Below are 21,586 nucleotides of genomic sequence, written 5' to 3'. Positions count from 1 at the left end.
TTTTCATCTCCTTGGTTCTGGTACTGTTACTATCCATAGTTGTTAAAGTTTATTTTTCTGTCCACCATTAGTGTGTTTGTGTGTGTGTTTGTGTTTGAGTGTGTCTGTGTGTGCATGTCTGCGTGTACATGTCTGCGTGTGTGTGTGTCTGTATGTGCCTGTCTTTGTTTCTCTGCGTGTGTGTGTGTGTATATCAGTGTGTGTGTCTGTGTGTGCATGCCTGTGTTTGTGTATGTGTGTGGGCCTGCATGTATGTGTGCGTGTGTGTGTATGTATGTGTGAGTGTGTGGTGTTTGATTTTGTGCGTGTGAGTGTGTGTATGTGTATCTGTGTGTATGTGTGTGCTTGTACGTGTGAGTGAGTGGGTGAGTGTGAGAGTGTGTGGTTGAGTGTGCTTGTGAGTGTGTGAGTGTGTGTGTGTGTGCGTATAGACCTTTTCCAGTTATAACAAGCAGTCGAGAGGCTTGTGAAATGATTTTGAATTCTGCCGATGTTCCCTGAAGCCATGTTGGCTCTCCCATTGCTTGGCAAAATTGTAAAGCGTTCGGCAGCTGCTGTACATGGTTAATTGAACCACTTTGTCACACAGATCTCAGAGGAAGTGGGATTACAAAATTGGAAGAAAATAGAAACAGTTTTGAGGAAGTTTTCGCCCTGACATCGAGTCTGAGGAAGACTGAGACACATCTGAGAGAGTGGGAGAGAGAAGCAGACAGGACAGGAACGGAGGAGAGAGACCCCCTCAGACACAAACCATGGAGCAGGACACCGACTACATGAATATGGGACACATCAAAAACAACACGACAGCGCCCAGTGAACGTAAGTTAAACTGTTCAACAGAGGGAGAGAGACAGAGAGAGTGAGAGATTGAGAGAGAGGCAGAGAAATGGAGAGTGATATTGCGAGTGCGAGAGACTGAGAGAGGTGGTGAGAGAGATTGAGGCTGAGAAAGACAGAGAGATGGTGAGAGAGATTAAGAAAGAGAGAGATGGAGAGAGAGGCTGAGGCAGAGAGAGAGAGGCTGGGGCAGAGAGAGATGGTGAGAGAGACAGGTGGTGATAGAGATTAAGAGAGATTGATAGTGAGAGAGAAAGATTGAGAGTGAGAGAGCGAGAGAGAAATAGTGAGGGAAATTGAAAGAGAGAAGCATTGGGAGAGATTTAGAGAGAGGGAAAGAGAACAGAGAGAGAGTGATAGGGAAGAGAGAGCGGGAGAAACAGAGATAAATACCGGGACAGGGTGAGCTTTACTCTGTATCTAACCCCGTGCTGTACCTGCCCTGAGAGTGTTTGATGGGGACGGTGTAGAGGTAGATTATTCTGTATCTAACCCCATGCTGTACCTGTCCTGGGAGTGTTTGATGGGGATAGTGTAGAGGGAGCTCTACTCTGTATCTAACCCCATGCTGTACCTGTCCTGGGAGTGTTTGATGGGGACGGTGTAGAGGGAGCTTTATTCTGTATCTAACCCCGTGCTGTACCTGTCCTGGGAGTGTTTGATGGGGATGGTGGAGAGGGAGCTTTACTCTGTATCATGCACATCCTGACTTCATTCAGCCTTCCCCCTCATCACTCTCACTCTCTCTCTCACTCTCTGTCTCTCACTCACCTCTCATGCGCTCTCCCTGTCTCTATCTGCCTCTCTCTTAGTTTCTCTCCCTCTCTCTCTCTGTCTCTCTCTCTCTATCTCCTCCTTTAAGACGCTCCTTGTACCGATCTCTGTGTCTGAGCTTTTGGTTTCCTGTCCCTAATATCTCCCTGTGTGACTCGGTGTTCGATTCTCTTTGATAAGCCTCCTGTACCGTGTGCACTGGGATGTGAAATGAGGGATATAAATGAGTAACGTGGTTGTTGTTCCCCTCGATAAGGGAAGTAGATACGTCACCATTGTCTGTTCCGTGAAGTTACATGGTCTGCTCAACATGGGCCAATCTTCACTTCTCTATTCCAGATAAAACTGGACAGGGAACAGCTGGAGGAAGAAGATCAATAACTTCAACACATCTCGGCATCGCCTGCCTCATTGTCTTAATCATCAGTTTGGCTATTGCGATAGGGCTAAGAGTCCAAGGTAGGAAGTTGAACCTCACACTCAAACTGTTACAGAGAGTGAACGGAGGCAAATCTGAGCTCCTTTATTTTCTCATCCTCTGTCCGTAAGCAGGGGTGTTTTCATGTTGGAAATAGGCTGTGGTGCGTTTACCCAAACCCTCAGTTTGTGAGGTCAGACTTTAAAGGGAGAAGCACCAACAACTCTCTAGATGTAAATCAGCAGTGTAGTTTATTCATACATTCAAACCCGGGAGATCATCACAACTTCACACACACATATGCACACAACAGGAACATAGGAAAAAGGTGGGATGGCCAGAGTTCAGAAAGTCCGAGTCCATCGAGCGTTCCTTCACAGAGGAGATACAGTTCAGGCGAGTCTGGCTCACTGAAGCAGGATTTAAAGAATCCCTTTCAAGCTGATCGGGATGCAGTGAGATGAGGTTGGGCCACAAAGAGTTGGACTGCCCAGGAGGTGGCTGAAGGAATTTTCCAGAGAAACATGCTCCGAGCAGGCTTAGAAATGACACAGGCTGTCGATCAGCCTGGAGTCTTGTTTTGATGATTGCTAGCAGGAGTTTGAACAGAACACAGAGTTGTGAATGTAATAATGTAATATCAAATCCTTCCAAAGGCCAGAAGCTTAGGTCATGTGATGTTGCCCATTAAGGAGCCTAACAAGAAGTTTCTATGCCTCTGGTCAAAATCCATTGTCCAACATTGGAGATAGAGGATTGTGTTTAGCACATCTGCAGGTATAATGAGTGTCCAAGTCTTTCCCATTATTATAAGGCCAGGCTGCAGAGAAAGGTTGTCCACTGGTCCCTGGTGTTGTTAATCGTAAGGTTTCCTCACAGTACAAGGTGTGAGGTTCCACAAGGATGAGGGGGGACCTTTGTGCCGTGAATGCTGTTGGAAATTGGCTCACTGTAACACTCTGTTATGTCCCACAGCCCTCGCTGTAACGCTCTGATATATACCACACCCCTCACTGTAACACTCTGATATGTCCCACAGCCCTCGCTGTAACGCTCTGATATATCCCGCACCCCTCGCTGTAATACCCTGATATATCCCGCACCCCTCGCTGTAACACTCTGATATAACCCGCACCCCTCGCTGTAACACTCTGATATATCCCACACCCCTCACTGTAACACTCTGATATATCCTGCACCCCTCGCTGTAACGCTCTGATATATCCCGCACCCCTCGCTGTAACACTCTGATATATCCTACAGCCCTAGCTGTAACGCTCTGATATATCCCGCACCCCTCGCTGTAACGCTCTGATATATCCCGCACGCCTCGCTGTAACGCTCTGATATATCCCGCACCCCTCGCTGTAACGCTCCGATATATCCCGCACCCCTCGCTGTAACGCTCTGATATATCCCGCACCCCTCGCTGTAACGCTCCGATATATCCCACACCCCTCGCTGTAACGCTCTGATATATCCCGCACCCCTCGCTGTAACGCTCTGATATAACCCGCATCCCTCGCTGTAACACTCGAATATATCCCGCACCCCTCGCTGTAACACTCTGATATATCCTGCATCCCTCGCTGTAACACTCTGATATATCCTGCACCCCTCACTGTAACACTCTGATATATCCCACACCCCTCGCTGTAACACTCTGATATATCCTGCACCCCTCACTGTAACACACTGATATATCCCGCACCCCTCGCTGTAACACTCTGATGTATCCAGCACCCCTCGCTGTAGCACTCTGATATAACCCACACTATCACTCACTCTGACTCTGTCTCTCAGTTCTAAAGATGAACAAGGAGTGCGGTGGTGCTGACCCCCTTAATCGGACCTTGGCCATTGCCCATCGGAACTTGACAGAGCTGGATGGAACGTTCCAGAAATTGTTCGAGACAGCACGATCGCTCTGCCCAATGCTCCGAAGGTGTTCAGGTGAGTGGGAGCTGCCGGCCGTACTCCTGCCCCCTCCCGCAACATCCCATGCTCTGCCCCTTTGGGGTCACTGCTACCCCCACCCCCTGTCTCCCCACCCCCACCCCCAGTCTCCCCAACCCCACCCCCTGTCTCCCTACCCCCACCCCCTGTCTCCCCACCCCCACCCCCCGTCTCCCCACCCCCAACTCCACCCCCAGTCTCCCCACCCCCATCCTCCCCATCCTTCAGTCAAGGCCTCAATCTCCAAGCGGAGGAAGGTCGCACTATCCTGGCCTCTGCCTCCTGGAGTTTGGGACAGGCGAGGGGATGAATCGATCGGGGAGGGGGGGTCTGTCTAACAGATTGAGGGGATTGGATAAGGTGCAGGTGGTCGATCCAAACTTGAAGCCTGAGGCCTACAGGCGAAACCACGGCGACCGCACCCGAGGCGTTGAAAGCAATAAATAGATTCGATTGGATCGATGGAGAGAAACTATTTCCTCTGATCCGGTGGGTTGTGAGGGAGCTGGGGAGGGGGAGTCGAGAACAAGGGGGAAGGAGGTTAAAATTCGGGCCAGGACGTTCAGGGGGGACATCAGGAAACACCTCTTCACACAAAGGGGAGCGGAAATCAGGAACTCTCCCCCCCAACCCCTGAAATAAACTGTGGGGGCCGGAGGTCAAAGGGAAACATCAAAACTGAGATTGAGAGATTGTTGTTGGGGATGGAGGGTCACGGAACCGAGGGAGTTAAGATACAGAGCAGATCCAATAGAATGGTGTAAAATGCTCGAGAGGGGCTGAATGGCCTCCTCCTGTTCCTGTGTAACAGGATCGAGAGGGGCTGAATGGCCTCCTCCTATTCCTAATGTCCCAATGTATTTCTCTGAATTAAGTCTTCATAATTTTGCAGAGTCTCTCTGTCAGAGCGGCTGGAAAGTTCATAATCATCATTGCTATAAATTCTCAACGGATAAAATAAACTGGGACTCGGCAAAACAACAATGTGAATCCCAAAATTCACACCTCATCTTCATAAATACAGAACAGGAACAGGTGAGAATAGCACAGGCATCTGTCAGAATGAGATAGAGAGAGAATATCCCTCTGCACTGTCCCCATCAAACACTCCCAGGACAGGTACAGCACGGGGTTAGATACAGAGTAAAGCTCCCTCTACACTGTCCCCATCAAACACCCAGAGGACAGGTACAGCACGGTGTTAGATACAGAGTAAAGCTCCCTCTACACCGTCCCCATCAAACACTCCCAGGACAGGTACAGCACGGGGTTAGATACAGAGTAAAGCTCCCTCTACACTGTCCCCATCAAACACACCCAGGACAGGTACAGCACGGGGTTAGATACAGAGTAAAGTTCCCTCTACACCGTCCCCATCAAACACTCCCAGGACAGGTACAGCACGGGTTTAGATACAGAGTAAAGCTCCCTCTACACTGTCCCCATCAAACACACCCAGGACAGGTACAACACGGGTTTAGATACAGAGTAAAGCTCCTTCTACATCGTGCCCATCAAACACTCCCAGGACAGATACAGCACGGAGTGAGATACAGAGTAAAGCTCCCTCTACACTGTCCCCATCAAACACTCCCAGGACAGGTACAGCAGAGGGTTAGATACAGAGTAAAGCTCCCTCTACACTGTCCCCATCAAACACTCCCAGGACAGGTACAGCAGAGGGTTAGATACAGAGTAAAGCTCCCTCTATGCCACATGAACGAGGGTTCCAGCAATCGATGAGCTGAGCCCGGGGTGGTTCTGGGTGATGTTACGGAGTTTGGAAGAGGCCGTCTTGGTGACGATGTGGATATGAGGTGGGAATCCCATCCCCAGATTAAACACGACCCCAGGGTTGTAAACAGTCTGGTTCAGACTCAGGGAGTTCCCAGGATGGAGTCGGTAACTCGGGAATGGAGTTTGGAAATGAGACGAAAAACAAAAGCTTCAGTCTTCCCGATATTTAATCAGAGGGAATGAGGGAGAATTTCCTGAGAAAGGGTTTGGGGCATTTTGTGCATCAGTTGTGTGCGTGTGTGTGTGAGTTAAGGCAGTCATTCTAAGTGATGTCACTCCATCATTGTATCTGCTGCAGAATTTCATAATCAAATCTATCGAGAACAATCCTGGGGATTACTGGATCGGATTAACAGATCGAGAGAGTGAAGGAAACTGGAAATGGGTGGATGGGACCCAAGTGAGGTGAGTCCCAGCGTCGCATGGAGAGAGAGAGCAGGACAGGGGGATTAGTTTGCGGATTTGTACAGGGCGATGGGGATAGAATCGGGCACTGGGTTTAGTTTGGGATTGATACAGGGCTATGGGGAGAGAGCGGGGCAGTGGGATTAGTTTGGGATTGATTCAGGGCTATGGGGAGAGAGTGGGGCAATGGGATTAGTTTGGGATTGATACAGGGCTATGGGGAGAGAGTGGGGCATTGGGATTAGTTTGGGATTGATACAGGGCTATAGGAAGAGTGCGGGACAGTGGGATTAGTTCGGGATTGATACAGGGCTATGGGGAGAGAGCGGGACAGTGGGATTAGTTTGGGATTTGTACAGGTCTATGGGGAGAGAGCGGGGCAGTGGGATTAGTTAGGGATTGATTCAGGGCTATGGGGAGAGAGTGGGGAAGTGGGGTTAGTTAGGGATTTATATGGGGCAATGGGGAGAGAATGGGGCACTGAGATTACGTTGAGATTGATTCAGGGCTATGGGGAGAGAGTGGGACAGTGGGATTAGTTTGGGATTGATACAGGGACATGGGGAGAGAGTGGCGCAATGGGATTAGTTTGGGATTTGTACAGGGTTATGGGGAGAGAGCGGGGCAGTGGGATTAGTTTGGGATTGATACAGGGCAATGGGGAGAGAATGAGGCAGTAAGATTACTTTGGGATTGATTCAGGGCTATGGGGAGAGAGTGGGGCCGTGGGATTAGTTTGGGATTGATACAGGGCTATGGGGAGAGAGTGGGGCAGTGGGATTAGTTAGGGATTGATACAGGGCTATGGGGAGAGTACGGGACAGTGGGATTAGTTTGGGATTGATATTGGGTTATGGGGAGAGAGCGGGATAGTGGGATTAGTTTGGGATTTGTACAGGTCTATGGGGAGAGAACGAGGCAGTGAGATTACTTTGGGATTGATTCAGGGCTATGAGGAGAGAGTGGGGCAGTGGGATTAGTTTGGGATTGATACAGGGACATGGGGAGAGAGCGGCGCAGTGGGATTAGTTTGGGATTTGTACAGGGTTATGGGGAGAGAGCGGGGCAGTGGGATTAGTTTGGGATTGATACAGGGCTATGGGGAGAGAGTGGGGCACTGGGATTAGTTTGGGATTGATACAGGGCTATGGGGAGAGCGTGGGGCAGTGGGAGTAGTTTGGGATTGATACAGGGCCATGGGGAGAGAATGAGGCAGTAAGATTACTTTGGGATTGATTCAGGGCTATGGGGAGAGAGTGGGGCCGTGGGATTAGTTTGGGATTGATACAGGGCTATGGGGAGAGAGTGGGGCAGTGGGATTAGTTAGGGATTGATACAGGGCTATGGGGAGAGTGCGGGACAGTGGGATTAGTTTGGGATTGATATTGGGTTATGGGGAGAGAGCTGGATAGTGGGATTAGTTTGGGATTTGTACAGGTCTATGGGGAGAGAACGAGGCAGTGAGATTACTTTGGGATTGATTCAGGGCTATGAGGAGAGAGTGGGGCAGTGGGATTAGTTTGGGATTGATACAGGGACATGGGGAGAGAGCGGCGCAGTGGGATTAGTTTGGGATTTGTACAGGGTTATGGGGAGAGAGCGGGACAGTGGGATTAGTTTGGGATTGATTCAGGGCTATGGGGAGAGAGTGGGACAGTGGGATTAGTTAGGGATTGATACAGGGCAATGGGGAGAGAACAGGGCAGTGAGATTACTTTGGGATTGATACAGGGCTATGGGGAGAGAGCGGGGCAGTGGGAATAGTTTGGGGATTTGTACAGGGCGATGGGGAGAGAATCGGGCAGTGGCATTGGCTTTGGATTGATAGAGGGACATGGGGATAGAGTGGGGCAGTGGGATTAGTTTTGGATTTGTTCCGGGCTGTAGGAATCTTGTTGATTCTGTGCAGGAATGTGTCGGATTTTTATCGGTATTTTTTATTTCTCCATTTCCCAGTTTTACTCGGTGGGGTCAGGGGGAACCGAATAATATGCATCATAATGAAAACTGCGCCATTACCAGAGGAGCCGACTGGAATGATTACAGTTGTGCTGATCAGTTCCCTTTCATCTGTGCGAAAAGGGCACTGCCCTGCATCGAGGCAACTGATATTGAGAAATATTGTTCCTGAAGAGAGACTGGGGCACAGAACGAGAGTGTCAGGATTGTCCAAAGATCCCCAGCCCCTCCTCCCTTCCCCACAATCCCCGACTGCACGAGGCCACGTCCATAAGGTGAAAATTCATCTGTTCCCCTTCTCCCTCAGGTGGAGCCTCCTGCAGTGCCACCAGTGTTGGGAGGCGGGAATGACGGCATGACAGTTGACATTGGAAAACCCCATTATCAATCCAGGCTGGAATCCGATGAAATGTAACAGGACAGCAGTCATGCATTTCTCTAGCACCTTTCAGTAACTCAGGAGATGCCCTATGTTCTTTTGCAGCTAATGAAGCAACTCCTTACAGTGTTTTCATAGTTGTCATGTCCAAAACAAGGCATTGAATTTGCGTGCAGTAAGCTCCCACTGGACTCAGGATTGAACTCGTTCACATCGGAAATAACCTTTGGACGTTTTCTTCTCAGACTCTGGAAATCATGTGAACTCATTTTCATCTCCGTGGTTCTTGTACTGTTACTATCCATAGTTGTAAAAGTTTCCTTTTTCCGTCCTCCATTACTCTGTGTGTGTGTGTAGTGTGTGTGTGTGTGTATGTCTGTGCATGTACATATTTGTTTCTTTGTCTCTGTGTGTGCGCATTTGTGCTTGTGGGCATGTGTGTGTGCAAGTGTGTGTGCATGTGTTTGTGTGTGAGAGTGTGTGGGCATGCATGTGTGTGTGTGTGTGTGTGTATGCGTGTGAGTTTGTGAGTGTTTGTGTGTGTGAGAGAGAGTGTGTTAGAGTGTGTGTGTGGTCCAGAGTGTGACATTATGAACACTCCTTCCCCGGGTTTTAAATGTAAATAAACTAACCCGAGTTGATCACAATGTGAGTTTGCTGTGAGTGTTTAGTAAAGTGGATCAGACACACTGAGGGTTTGGGAAAACACACCACAACGTTCTTCACAAAGAATTCAAAACACCTTCTGTATACGGACAGTTGTTGAGAGACAGAAGTACAGTGTGCCTGTCTCTCTCCTGTCCGGAACAGTTTGTTCTGAGGAACCTACCAACACAGACATGTGAACAAGATCTCCAACTTTGTAATACTGCTCTCAAAGTCTCAATTCCTTCATACACTAACATACGCACTTTTGCTGTAACCATTCCTCTCCCGACGCTCTGTTATGATGCAGCAGATGATGTGTGCCAGGCGGATCAAATCCACGAGGGAATCCTGATCATGTGGTCACAACTGTTTTGCAATTTATATTTTAATTCGAGATGTCTGCCCTGAATTCAGTAATAATAAGTCCACCAAGTCTCTAGAGATTCTTTACAAACCTAAATTAAACATTCATTAACAAATCAAAAGATTGCAAGCACATACACAGGTCGACAAATTACTACTGTAATAACTCCAAAAAGCCCCTAATTAATCGAGCTTCCAGCTACACCCTCCTAAAGGCAACAGGAAAAAGCAATTTGATTTTAAACAGATCCATGCAATTCATCACATTACGCTGGATAGTAGAATCCAAAGTCGCTTTTCCCAGCTTCAGTTTCTGTAGACAGCTTATTGCACAAATACTGGAGGCTTTTCACACTTCTGGGAGATCTTGCAATGCCTTTCTCTATGACACACAGCTTCTTCTCCTTTATACACGTTTCTCCCTTTCAATGTAAATCCCATTGTTCCCTTAAGTTTTGGAACTTTACCTTTCCCATAATATAAATCTCTTTATGGTGCTAATACTATCAGTCACCATTGGGAAAAATAAACACACTGCTGGGCCTCGCTTCTCTGGCGAGGCGTAAACATCCCACCGTCTCTTTGAAATTCAAACCACTCTGATTGATCTAAAAATGCAAATTCTCCTCACCGCACATTCTAAAACTTTTCAGCCATGTTTACCTATCGAGCATTTCGAACCGAGCTTCTTTTCATGGATCTCATCCTCCAGACCAGCTGACTCCAAGCCGATTAAACACAGAAAAACGATCCAAACCCCACTATTCACCTACTTTTACAATAAATCACACTAATATTATGAGAATTATTGTACTTCCATTACAGCTCTTTGCCAGTGTCCCTGAGTTTTTATTTATTAGTTCATGGGCTGTGGACACCCCTGGCTTGGCCAGCATTTATTGCCCATCCCTAATCGCACTTGCTCAGAGGGCATTTAAGGGTCAACCCCATTGCTGTGGGTCTGGAGTCACATGTAGGCCAGACCAGGTAAGGGCGGCAGATTTCCTTCCCTCAAGGGCATTAGTGAACCAGATGGGTTTCTTAGGACAATCGCCAATAGTTTCATGATCACTTAATCTCCAGATTTTTATTGAATTCAAATGCCACCCTCTGCCGGGTTGAGATTCGAAACCAGGTTTCCCAGGGCGTCAACCTGGGTCACTGGATTACCAATCCGGTGAAAATACCACTACGCCATCACATCACCTTCTCATCCCACACGCTCCGAAGGTCGATGTTCTTCAGTCTTCCCTCTGAGGTGACTCTTCCCTTGCAGAGCCTTCATTGTTTTTGTCACGTGAGGGTGCTCGGGGTTGAAAGGATTATCACGTGGGACGGGAGGGACAGTATCGCCCACCCCATGATGAAGTAAGAGTCACATGACAAAGACCCGGCACATGACGGATAATGTGGGAAAGTGTGGAATTGTCCATTTTGGCAGGAAGAATAAAAGAGAAGCACATTATCTAAATGGTGAGAGATTGAAGAGCTCTGAGATGCAGAGGGATCCGGGTGTCCTAGTGCATTAATCGCAAAAGGTTAGTCTGCAAGTACAGCAGGTAATTAGGAAAGCTCATAGAACATTATCGTTTATTGTGAGGAGGAATTGAATACAAAAGTAGGGAGGTTATGCTTCAGTTATACAGGGCACTGGTGAGACCACATCTGGAGTACCGTGTATGGTATTGGTCTGCTTATTTAAGGGTGGATGTAAATGCATTGGGAGCAGTTCCGAGAATGTTTACTGGGCTAATACCAGGATTGGGCAGGTTGTCTTAGGAGGAAAGGTTGGACAGGTTAGGCTCGTATCCGCTGGAGTTTAGAAGGGTGAGCGGTGACTTGATTGACACAAATAAGATCCTGAGGGGTCTTGAGAGGGTGGATGTGGAGAGGATGTTTCCTCTTGGGGTTGAATCTAGAATTCGGGGTCACTGTTTAAAAATAATGGGTCGCCTGATTCAGAGGGAGAGGAGGAGAATGATTTTTTTCTCTCTGAGGGTGGTGAGTCTTTGGAACTCTCTTCCTCAACAGGCGGTGGAAGCAGAGCCTTTGAATCTTTTTAAGGCCGAGCGAGATGGATTCATGATTGACGGGGGGAGGTGAAAGGTTATCGGGGGGTGGGCAGGAATGTGGGGCGAGGTCACAATCAGGTCAGCCACGGTCGTATTGAATGGCGGAGCAGGCTGGAGGGGCCGAGTGGCCTGCTCCTGCCCCTAATTGGTAGATACGCCTGGTGAAGGGTGGGGGAGGAGAAACTCATGCCTTAGACTGGGGAAAGCCTGTTGCCTTGTGTTTCTGTCCGGAGTGACATTCATAACCAGTGACTGTTCAGGCACATCTAAGTCTCTGCGATTGCTCATTAGGCAGTGACATCCAACAGACCACCTGGTCTCAGAGATGGGATCCTACACCAGTCTCTTGCAGCTCGGACACCCTGCGAGCTATACTCTGCTTCCCGGAACGGCTGCTGACACGGTCTCCCATTCCGCGAAGGATGATGTCCTGCCAGACATGGGAGGAACACCCACACCTGCCTCTGAGACACCGTGCCTCAGGGCCCAGAATTCTGTGGGTGATTGAATCCCCCGGGGCTGTAACTTGCTGGGGAGGGGGGGCGAGGGTGGTGGGGGGGGGAGGGGTGTGCGTAGAGGAGGGGCTGGAGTTGGCTCAAACCCGTGGCTGTAAAAAGGAAGCTAATATGTTGGTAGCTAAAGGCATAGGTTCATGTCATCATTGAAAGTGGGTTGGTTGACCTGGGGGAGGTGTAATAAAACGGGTTAAGAGGTGGGATATGCCAATGTATGACAGTCAGGTGTTAGACTAGAGACAGAGAGAAGGAGAGCAAGAGAGAGAGATGGTGAGAGAGATTGAGAGAGGGGGAGACAGAGAGAGATATGGTGTGAGAGAGGGAGGCAGAGAGAGAGATGGTGAGAGAGATTGAGAGAGAGGGAGACAGAGAGAGAGATGGTGAGAGAGATTGAGAGAGAGGGAGACAGAGAGAGAGATGGTGAGAGAGATTGAGAGAGAGGGAGACAGAGAGAGAGATGGTGAGAGAGATTGAGAGAGAGGGAGACAGAGAGAAAGATGGTGAGAGAGATTGAGAGAGAGGGAGACAGAGAGAGAGATGGTGAGAGAGATTGAGAGAGAGGGAGACAGAGAGAGAGATGGTGAGAGAGATTGAGAGAGAGGGAGACAGAGAGAGAGATGGTGAGAGAGATTGAGAGAGAGGGAGACAGAGAGAGAGATGGTGAGAGAGATTGAGAGAGAGGGAGACAGAGAGAGAGATGGTGAGAGAGATTGAGAGAGAGAGGGAGACAGAGAGAGAGATGGTGAGAGAGATTGAGAGAGAGGGAGACAGAGAGAGAGATGGTGAGAGAGATTGAGAGAGAGGGAGACAGAGAGAGAGATGGTGAGAGAGATTGAGAGAGAGAGGGAGACAGAGAGAGAGATGGTGAGAGAGATTGAGAGAGAGGGAGAGAGAGAGATGGTGAGAGAGATTGAGAGAGAGGGAGAGAGAGAGAGATGGTGAGAGAGATTGACAGAGCGGGCAGGGGGCGGGGCCACACAGCGCGGGCAGGGGCGGGGTGATGCAGGGCCGGCAGGGAGCGGGGTGATACAGGGCGGGCAGGGGGCGGGATCACACAGAGCGCGGAGGGGGCGGGGTCACACGGAGCGGACAGGGGGAGGGGTGACACAGGGCGGGCAGGGGGCGGGGTTACACAGGGCGGGCAGGGGGCGGGGTTACACAGAGCGGGCAGGGGGCGGGGTCACACAGAGCGGGCAGGGGGCGGGGTCACACAGAGAGGGCAGGAGGCGGGTCACAGAGCGGGCAGGGGGCGGGGGTGATGCAGGGCCGGCAGGGGGCGGAGTCACACAGGGCGGGCAGGGGCGGGGCCACACCGCGGGCAGGGGGCGGGGTGACACAGGGCGGGCAGGGGGCGGGGTGATACAGGGCGGGGCAGGGGGCGGGGTGACACAGAGCGGGGAGAGGGCGGGGTCACAGAGCGGGCAGGGGGCGGGGTCACACAGAGGGGGCAGGGGCGGGTCACACAGAGCGGGCAGGGGGCGGGGTGACACAGGACGGGCAGGGGGCGGGGTCACACAGAGCTGGCAGGGGGCGGGGTGACACAGGGCGGGCAGGGGGCGGGGTTACACAGGGCGGGCAGGGGCGGGGTCACACAGAGCGGGCAGGGGGCGGGGTCACACAGGGCGGGCAGGGGGCGGGGTTACACAGAGCGGGCAGGGGGCGGGGTCACACAGAGGGGGCGGGGTGTTAGGTGCCTGAGATGTTGTTCCACGATATGAACACCTATCTCCATGTCCATTACAAGCCCACCGACTCCCACAGCTACCTCGACAACAGCTCCTCACACCCCGCTTCCTGTAAGGACTCCATCCCATTCTCTCAGTTCCTTCGCCTCCGTCGCATCTGTTCTGATGATGCTACCTTCAAAAACAGTTCCTCTGACATGTCCTCCTTCTTCCTTAACCGAGGTTTTCCACCCACACTGGTTGCCAGGGCCCTCAACCGTGTCCGGCCCATCTCCCGCGCATCCGCCCTCACTCCTTCCTCTTCCTCCCAGAACCATGATTGGGTCCCCCTTGTCCTCACTTATCACCCCACCAGCCTCCGCATTCAAAGGATCATCCTCTGCCATTTCCGCCAACTCCAGCATGATGCCACCACCAAACACATCTTCCCTTCACCGTCCCCCCCCGGCGGCATTCCATAGGGATCATTCCCTCCGTGACACCCTGGTCCACTCCTCCATCACCCCCTACACCTCAACCCTCTCCCTGCGCGCTCCCCCGACCCCCAAATCCCCCCGACCCCCAAACACCCCCTCCCCCGACCCCCAAATCGCCCCTCCCCCTGACCCCCAAACCCCCTTCCCCCCGACCCCCAAACCCCCCGTCCCCCGACTCCCAAAACCCCCTCCCCCCGACCCCCAAACCCCCCCCGACCCCCAAACCCGCCCCTCCCCCCGACGCCCAAACCCCCCCTGACCCCCAAACCCGCCCCTCCCCCCGACCCCCAAACACCCCCCGACCCCCAAACCCGCCCCTCCACCCGACCCCCAAACCCCCTCCCCCCAGACCCCCAAAACCCCCCTGACCCCCAAATCCTCCCCCGACCCCCAAACCCCCCTGCCCCCCGACCCCCAACCCCGCGACCCCCAAACCCCCCTCCCCCAAACCCGCCCCCGACCCCCAAACCCGCCCCTCCCCCCGACGCCCAAAACCCCCCGACCCCCAAACCCGCCCCTCCCCCGACCCCCAAACCCGCCCCTCCCCCCGACACCAAAACCCCCCGACCCCCAAACCCGCCCCTCCCCCGACCCCCAAACCCGCCCCTCCCCCCGACACCAAAATCCCCCAGACCCCCAAACCCCCCTCCCCCCGACCCCCCCCCTCCCCCGACCCCCAAACACGCCCCTCCCCCCGACCCCCAAACCCGCCCCTCCCCCCGACACCCAAACCCCCTGACCCCCAAACCCCCCCTCCCCCCGACCCCCCCCTCCCCCGACCCCAAACCCCCCCTCCCCCCGACCCCCCCCTCCCCGACCCCCAACCCCCCCTCCCCCCAACCCTAAAATCCCCCGACCCCCAAACCCGCCCCTCCCCCCGACCCCCAAACCCGCCCCTCCCCGACCCCCGACCCCCAAACCCCCCCTCCCCCCGACCCCCAAACCCGCCCCTCCCCCGACCCCCGACCCCCAAACCCGCCCCTCCCCCCGACCCCCAAACCCGCCCCTCCCCCGACCCCCGACCCCCAAACCCGCCCCTCCCCCCGACCCCCAAACCCGCCCCTCCCCCGACCCCCAAACCCCCCCTCCCCCGACCGCCAAACCCCCCTTCCCCGACACCCAAACCCACCCTCCCCCGACCCCTAAACCCCCCCTCCCCCGCACCCCCCGACCCCCACACCCCCCCGACCCCCGCACCCCCCGACCCCCAAACCCCCCCGACCCCCAAACCCCCCTGACCCCCCAAACCCCCCAACCCCCCCCGACCCCCAACCTCCCCCAACCCCCAAACCCTCCGACCCCCAATCCCCCCCTCCCCCCGACCCCCAAATCCCCCCCTCCCCCCGACCCACAAATCCCCCGACCCCCAAACACCCCCTCCCCCGACCCCCAAATCCCCCCTCCCCCTGACCCCCAAACCCCCCTCCCCCCGACACCCAACCCCCCCCCGACCCTCAAACCCCCTTTCCCTGACCCCCAAACCCCCTTCCCCCCAACCCCCAAACCCCCCGTCCCCCGACTCCCAAAACCCCCTCCCCCCGACCCCCAAACCGCCCCCCCCGACCCCCAAACCCTCCCCCCCCCCCGACCCCCAAACCCCGCCCCCCCGACCCCCAAAGCCCCCCCTCCCCCCGACTGTGATACAAGGAGGGCAACGACCGAGAGCTCGAGTCCAGCTTGTTGGTGTTTCTCAATGTGGGGGTTGTTGTTGAATTTGTTGGTGTTTTTCAAGGTTGAGGTTGTTGTTGAATTTGTTGGTGTTTTTCAAGGTTGAGGTTGTTGTTGAACTTGTTGGTGTTATTAAATGCTGCGGTTGAATTTGTTGAGATTGTTGTTGAATTTGTTGGTGTTTTTCAATGTTGAGGTTGTTGTTGAATTTTTAAAATATTGGTGGACAGCCTATCACCAGAAATTGAGACAGAGAGGTCAAGGAAGGGAAGGGAAGTGTCAGAGATGGACCATGTGAAAATAATGGAGGGGTGGAGATTGGAAGCAAAGTTAATAAATTTTTCCAGGTCCAGACGAGAGCATGAAGCAGCACCGAAGTAATCATCGTTGTACCGGAGAAAGAGTTGTGGGAGGGGGCCGGAGTAGGACTGGAACAAGGAATGTTCCACATACCCCATAAAGAGATAGGCATAGCTGGGGCCCATGCGGGTACCCATAGCCACACCTTTTACTTGGAGGAAGTGAGAGGAGTTAAAGAAAAAATTGTTCAGTGTGAGAACAAGTTCAGCCAGATGGAGGAGAGTAATGGTGGATGGGGATTGTTCGGGCCTTTGTTCAAGGAAGAAGCTGAGAGCCCTCAGACCATCCCGGTGGGGGATGGAGGTGTAGAGGGATTGGACGTCCATGGTGAAGAGGAGGCGGTTGGGGCCAGAGAACTGGAAATTGTTGAGGTGATGTAAGGTGTCAGAGGAATCACGGATGTAGGTGGGAAGGGACTGGACAAGGGGAGAGAGAAGGGAGTCAAGATAACAAGAAATGAGTTCCGTGGGGCAGGAACAGGCTGACACGATCGGTCTGCTGGGACAGTTCTGTTTGTGGATTTTGGGTAGGAGGTAGAATCGGGCCGTCCCAGGTTGGGCGACTGTCAGGTTGGAAGCTGTGGGAGGAAGATCTCCAGAGGAGATGAGGTCAGTGACAGTCCTGGAAACAATGGCTTGATGTTCAGTGGTGGGGTCATGGTCCAGGAGGAAGTGTCATGAGGACTCGACAGGTCAACTTTGTTCTTCTCCGCCGATGCTGTCAGACCTGCTGCGTTTTTCCATGTATTTCTGTTTTTGTTTTGGATTTCCAGCATCCGCAGTTCTTTGTTTTTATATTTTTATATTATATTGTTGTTGAATTTGTTGAGGTTGTTGTTGAATTTGTTGGTGTTTTTCAAGGTTGAGGTTGTTGTTGAAGTTATCGTTGTTTTGCGATCTTGATGTTTTACAACCTCACCTCGCACACTGGAATGCTTGATCTGAAATAAGATCATTTTTCTTCTGCAGAATGTTGGAGGGTTTTTCATCCTGGACACCATGACCCTGTGATCATGGATTCGCTCATCAGTCAGCCCCCTGTTTCTGCAAGGACTCACCTGAATGTATAGGTCGGTTAGGAATAATCCAATAGATTCCCCAGGTTGCTACGAGGGCTGGTTAGAATGTGTTTGTTGAATTACGAAGTCTTGCTTCAGGCTTAAGTGAGTGTCAAAGGTGTTTAATGTGAGCTTAAAATTCGCTGTCGACTCCCCTGTCCTATGACAATGCCATCTGCCACTGGACCTACTGCATACAGAAAGGTCCTGACCTGAAGCTTCTGCTCTTTCACGTGAAGGCCTGATGCTGCTCCATACTGGAGACAATGGTGTTTCCATAACTCCCACTGCTGGCCTCTCCGCAGGCACTCGGGGTGGATAAATGGACCAGGTAGGGGCAGGGACTGCTAACCAGGGATGGTCATCCTTTCCTCCCTCCAGTGTTCTTCCTTCTTCCATCAATGTGTTACAAGCTGCTATCGAGCTGCTGTCACCCTGTGGTTCCTTCGAGAACAACCTTGTGTTTTACGCATCAATGTCTCCATGGCTGCCACCATGTTATATAATGGTCCTTCCATCTTGGCCTCTAGGCATGGGACTTGGCTATTGGGCACCCTGTAGATTCTCTTTGGTATCTGATCAACAGTTGTTTACTAGTACGACTTGTGAACGGGTTACAGAGTAGGCACATTACACCTAGGCCTGTTTCCAACTCCTCTCTCTCTTTCAAGAGTCTAACTCATGACTGATTGAGGTTATTGATATATCATCATCTATGTCATATATGAGCATATCACACCTGTTAACTCTTTATGCTCCAGAACAGACTACATGGGCACAGTCTCTAAAAACATTACTCTGGAGTTGTTCCAGAGGACTGGAGAATTGCAAGCATTACACCCTTGCTCAACACAGGGTGAAAAGATAAACCCAGCAACTACAGGCCGGTCAATTTTACCTCGACAGTGGGGAAGCTTCTGGAAACAATAATCCAGGAGTAAATTAAATCATCACAAGGACAAATGCAGGTGAATTAAGGAAAACCAGCACAGATTTGTTCTGGGAAAATACTGTTTAATGAACTTGCTGGAGTTTTTTTGATGAGGGAACAGAGAGGGTCGATGAGGGTACCACTGTAGATGTAGTGTATATGGACTTCCAGAAGGCATTCGATACAGTGCCGCACAACAGGCTTGTGAGGAAAGTTATAGCTCATGGGATGAAAGGGATAGCAGCAACATGAATAGATAGGGAGAAGTTGCCACGTTGGGGAAAGGAGCGAGGACGAGAGGGACACAGATTTCAGTTAATCGTTAAAAGAAGCAATTGTGTTTTCCAGCTCATTGTGATCACTTCCTGGGTAAACATCAGGACACCGAACACACCTAAGAGATTGGTTAAAGCAAAAGTGCGTAGGTTGGTGTATGAAGGAATTGAGAAGTTAGGTGCAGTATTACAAAGTTGGAGATCTTGTACATGTGTCTGAGTTGGTAGGTTCCTCAGAATGAACTGTTCTGTTCAAATTGTACTTGTGTCTCTCACCAACTGTCCGTACGCAGAAGGTGTTTTGAATTCTTTGTGAAGTGTGTTGTGGTGTGTTTTCCCAAACCCTCAGTGTGTCTGATCCACTTTACTAATCACTCACAGCAAACTCACATTATGATCAACTCGAGTTAGTTTATTTGCATTTAAAACCCGGGGCAGAAATGTTCACAATGTCAACCTCCACATTCACACACACACACACACACTCACACACCCACACACACACACCACATATACACAACACATAACACTCACACACAGACACACACAACATATACACACACGTTCACACACACACCCACACATTCACTCACACACGGACACATAAAGACACACACACACTCACACAAGCAAACACTCACACACAGACACACAGACATACACACACAAACATATACATACCAAAATACATACACATGCAAACACACACAAAAAAAAATGCACCCACATACACACAGGCGCACACATACACAGACACACATACGCATACACACACACACACACACACAGAAATGGAGGATAGACAAAGGAAATTTTTACAACTATGGATAGTAACAGTACAAGAACCACGGAGATGAAAATGAGTTCACATGATTTCCAGAGTATGAGAAGAAAAAGTCCAAAGGCTATTTCCGATGTGACGGAGTTTAGTCCCAAGTCCAGTGAGAGGTTACTGCACGCAAATTGAATGTCTCGTTTCTGACTTAACAACAATGAAAACATTGTAAGGAGTTACTTCATTGGCTGCAAAAGTACATTGGGGATCTCCTGAGTTAGTGAAAGGTGCTAGAGAAATGCAGGGCTTCTGTCCTGTAACATTTTGTCGGATTCCTGCCTGGATTTATAATGGGGTTTTCCAATGTCAACCGTCACACTGTCATTCCACCCCTCCTACCACTGGTGGCGCTGCAGGAGGCTTCTCCTGGGGGAGAAGGGGAACAGATGAACTTTCACCTTACGGACGTGGCCTCGGGCAGTCGGGGATTGTGGGGAAGGGAGGAGGGGCTGGGGATCTTTGGACAATCCTGACACTCTCGTTCTGTGTCCCAGTCTCTCTTCAGGAACAATATTTCTCAATATCAGCTGCCTCGATGCAGGACAGTGCCCTTTTCTCACAGATGAAAGGGAGGCAATCGGTACAACTGACATCATTCCAGCCGTTTATTCTGATGATGGCACAGTTTTCATTACCACTCCCATTATTCGGTTCACCCTGCTCCCATCGAGTAAAACTGGGAATTGGGGAAATATAAAATACCGATAAAAATCCACCACATTCTGCACAGAATCAACAAGATTCCTACAGCCTGGTACAAATCCCAAACTAATCCCACTGTCCCGCTCTCTCCCCATAGCCCTGTACAAATCCCAAACTAATCCCACTGTCCCGCTCTCTCCCCATAGCCCTGTACAAATCCCAAACTAATCCCACTGCCCCACTCTATCCCCATAGCCCTGTATCAATCCCCAAACTAATCCCACTGTCCCGCTCTCACCCCATATCCCTGTATCAATCCCAATCTAATCCCACTGTCCCGCTCTCTCCATGCGACGCTGGGACTCACCTCACTGGGGTCCCATCCACCCATTTCCAGTTTCCTTCACTCTCTCGACCTGTTAGTCCGATCCAGTAATCCCGAGGATTGTTCTCGATAGATTTCTCTATGAAATTCTGCAGTGGATACAATGATGGGGTGTGAGCAGTTGGTTTTACGGCCTTAATTCACAGTGACACAGACACACACACACACACACACACACAGGGATACACTGACTCACTCACACACACTACTGATACCCAAAATACACCAAATCCTTTCTAAGGAAATTCTCCCTCATTCCCTCTGATTAAATATCGGGAAGACTGAAGCTGTTGTTTTCCGTCTCTGTTCCAAACTCCATTCCCGAGTTACCGACTCCATCCTGGGAACTCTCTGAGTCTGAACCAGACTGTTCACAAACCGGGGTCGTGTTTAACCTGGAGATGGGATTCCCACCTCATATCCTCATTGTCACCAAGACGGCCTCTTCCCAACTCCGTAACATCGCCCAGAACCACCCCGGGCTCAGCTCATCGACTGCTGAAACCCTCGTCCATGTAGTGTAGAGAGAGCTTTACTCTGTATCTAACCCCGTGCTGTACCTGTCCTGGGAGTGTTTGATGGGGACAGTGTAGAGGGAGCTTTACTCTGTATCTAACCCCGTGCTGTACCTGTCCTGGGAGTGTTTGATGGGGACAGTGTAGAGGGAGCTTCAATCTGTATCTAACCCTGTTCTATTCTTGTCCTGGGAGTGTTTGATGTGGACAGTGTAGAGGGAGCTATAATCTGTAACCCCAGGCTGTACCTGTCCTGGGAGTGTTTGATGGAGATGGTGTAGATGGAGTTTTACTCTGCATCTAACCCCGTGCTGTACCTGTCCTGGGATTGTTTGATGGGGACAGTGTAGAGGGAGCATTAGTCTGTATCTAACCCCGTGCTGTACCTGTCCTGGGAGTGTTTGATGGGGACAGTGTATAGGGAGCTTTACTCTGTGTCTAACCCCGCACTGTACCTGTCCTGGGAGTGTTTGATGGGGACGGTGTAGAGGGAGCTTTACTCTGTATCTAACCCTGTGCTGTACCTGTCCTGGGAGTGTTTGATGGGGACGGTGTATAGGGAGCTTTACTCTGTATCTAACCCTGTGCTGTACCTGTCCTGGGAGTGTTTGATGGGGACGGTGCAGAGGGA

The 21,586-nt window shown here is 51.4% G+C and overlaps 1 protein-coding gene across 3 annotated transcripts; it reads left to right on the top strand.

The window, feature by feature from the left end:
* The first annotated feature begins 668 nt into the window (after positions 1-668).
* Positions 669-9,173, top strand: LOC144675907 (uncharacterized). Of its 3 annotated transcripts, none has more exons than XM_078536441.1 (5): positions 669-822; positions 1,954-2,073; positions 3,836-3,985; positions 6,084-6,190; positions 8,147-9,173. In XM_078536441.1, the coding sequence occupies exons 1-4, from the start codon at positions 756-758 to the stop codon at positions 6,152-6,154; spliced, it is 408 nt and encodes a 135-aa protein (XP_078392567.1). In that variant the 5' UTR covers positions 669-755; the 3' UTR covers positions 6,155-6,190; positions 8,147-9,173. The 3 variants fall into 3 exon arrangements, 2 of the variants coding, with proteins under 2 accessions (XP_078392567.1, XP_078392568.1); XM_078536442.1 differs by having other exon boundaries at positions 690-822; positions 8,634-9,173; XR_013575201.1 differs by lacking the exons at positions 669-822; positions 1,954-2,073; positions 3,836-3,985; positions 8,147-9,173 and adding an exon at positions 4,909-5,023 and having other exon boundaries at positions 6,084-6,188.
* The last annotated feature ends 12,413 nt before the right edge of the window (positions 9,174-21,586 follow it).

This window comes from Cetorhinus maximus, unplaced genomic scaffold, assembly GCF_964194155.1.
Source record: "Cetorhinus maximus unplaced genomic scaffold, sCetMax3.hap1.1 HAP1_SCAFFOLD_1217, whole genome shotgun sequence".
Lineage (NCBI taxonomy): Eukaryota > Metazoa > Chordata > Chondrichthyes > Lamniformes > Cetorhinidae > Cetorhinus > Cetorhinus maximus.
The sequence above is the reverse complement of the archived record's forward strand: the minus strand, read 5'-3'. Positions and strand labels throughout refer to the sequence as shown.

Excerpts from the sequence above, each read along its gene's own strand:
- LOC144675907 (XM_078536441.1), top strand. The coding sequence starts at position 756 with ATGGAGCAGGACACCGACTACATGAATATGGGACACATCAAAAACAAC. Across the intron at positions 823-1,953 it reads CACGACAGCGCCCAGTGAAC|ATAAAACTGGACAGGGAACA; the intron begins GTAAGTTAAACT and ends TCTCTATTCCAG. Across the intron at positions 3,986-6,083 it reads AATGCTCCGAAGGTGTTCAG|AATTTCATAATCAAATCTAT; the intron begins GTGAGTGGGAGC and ends TATCTGCTGCAG.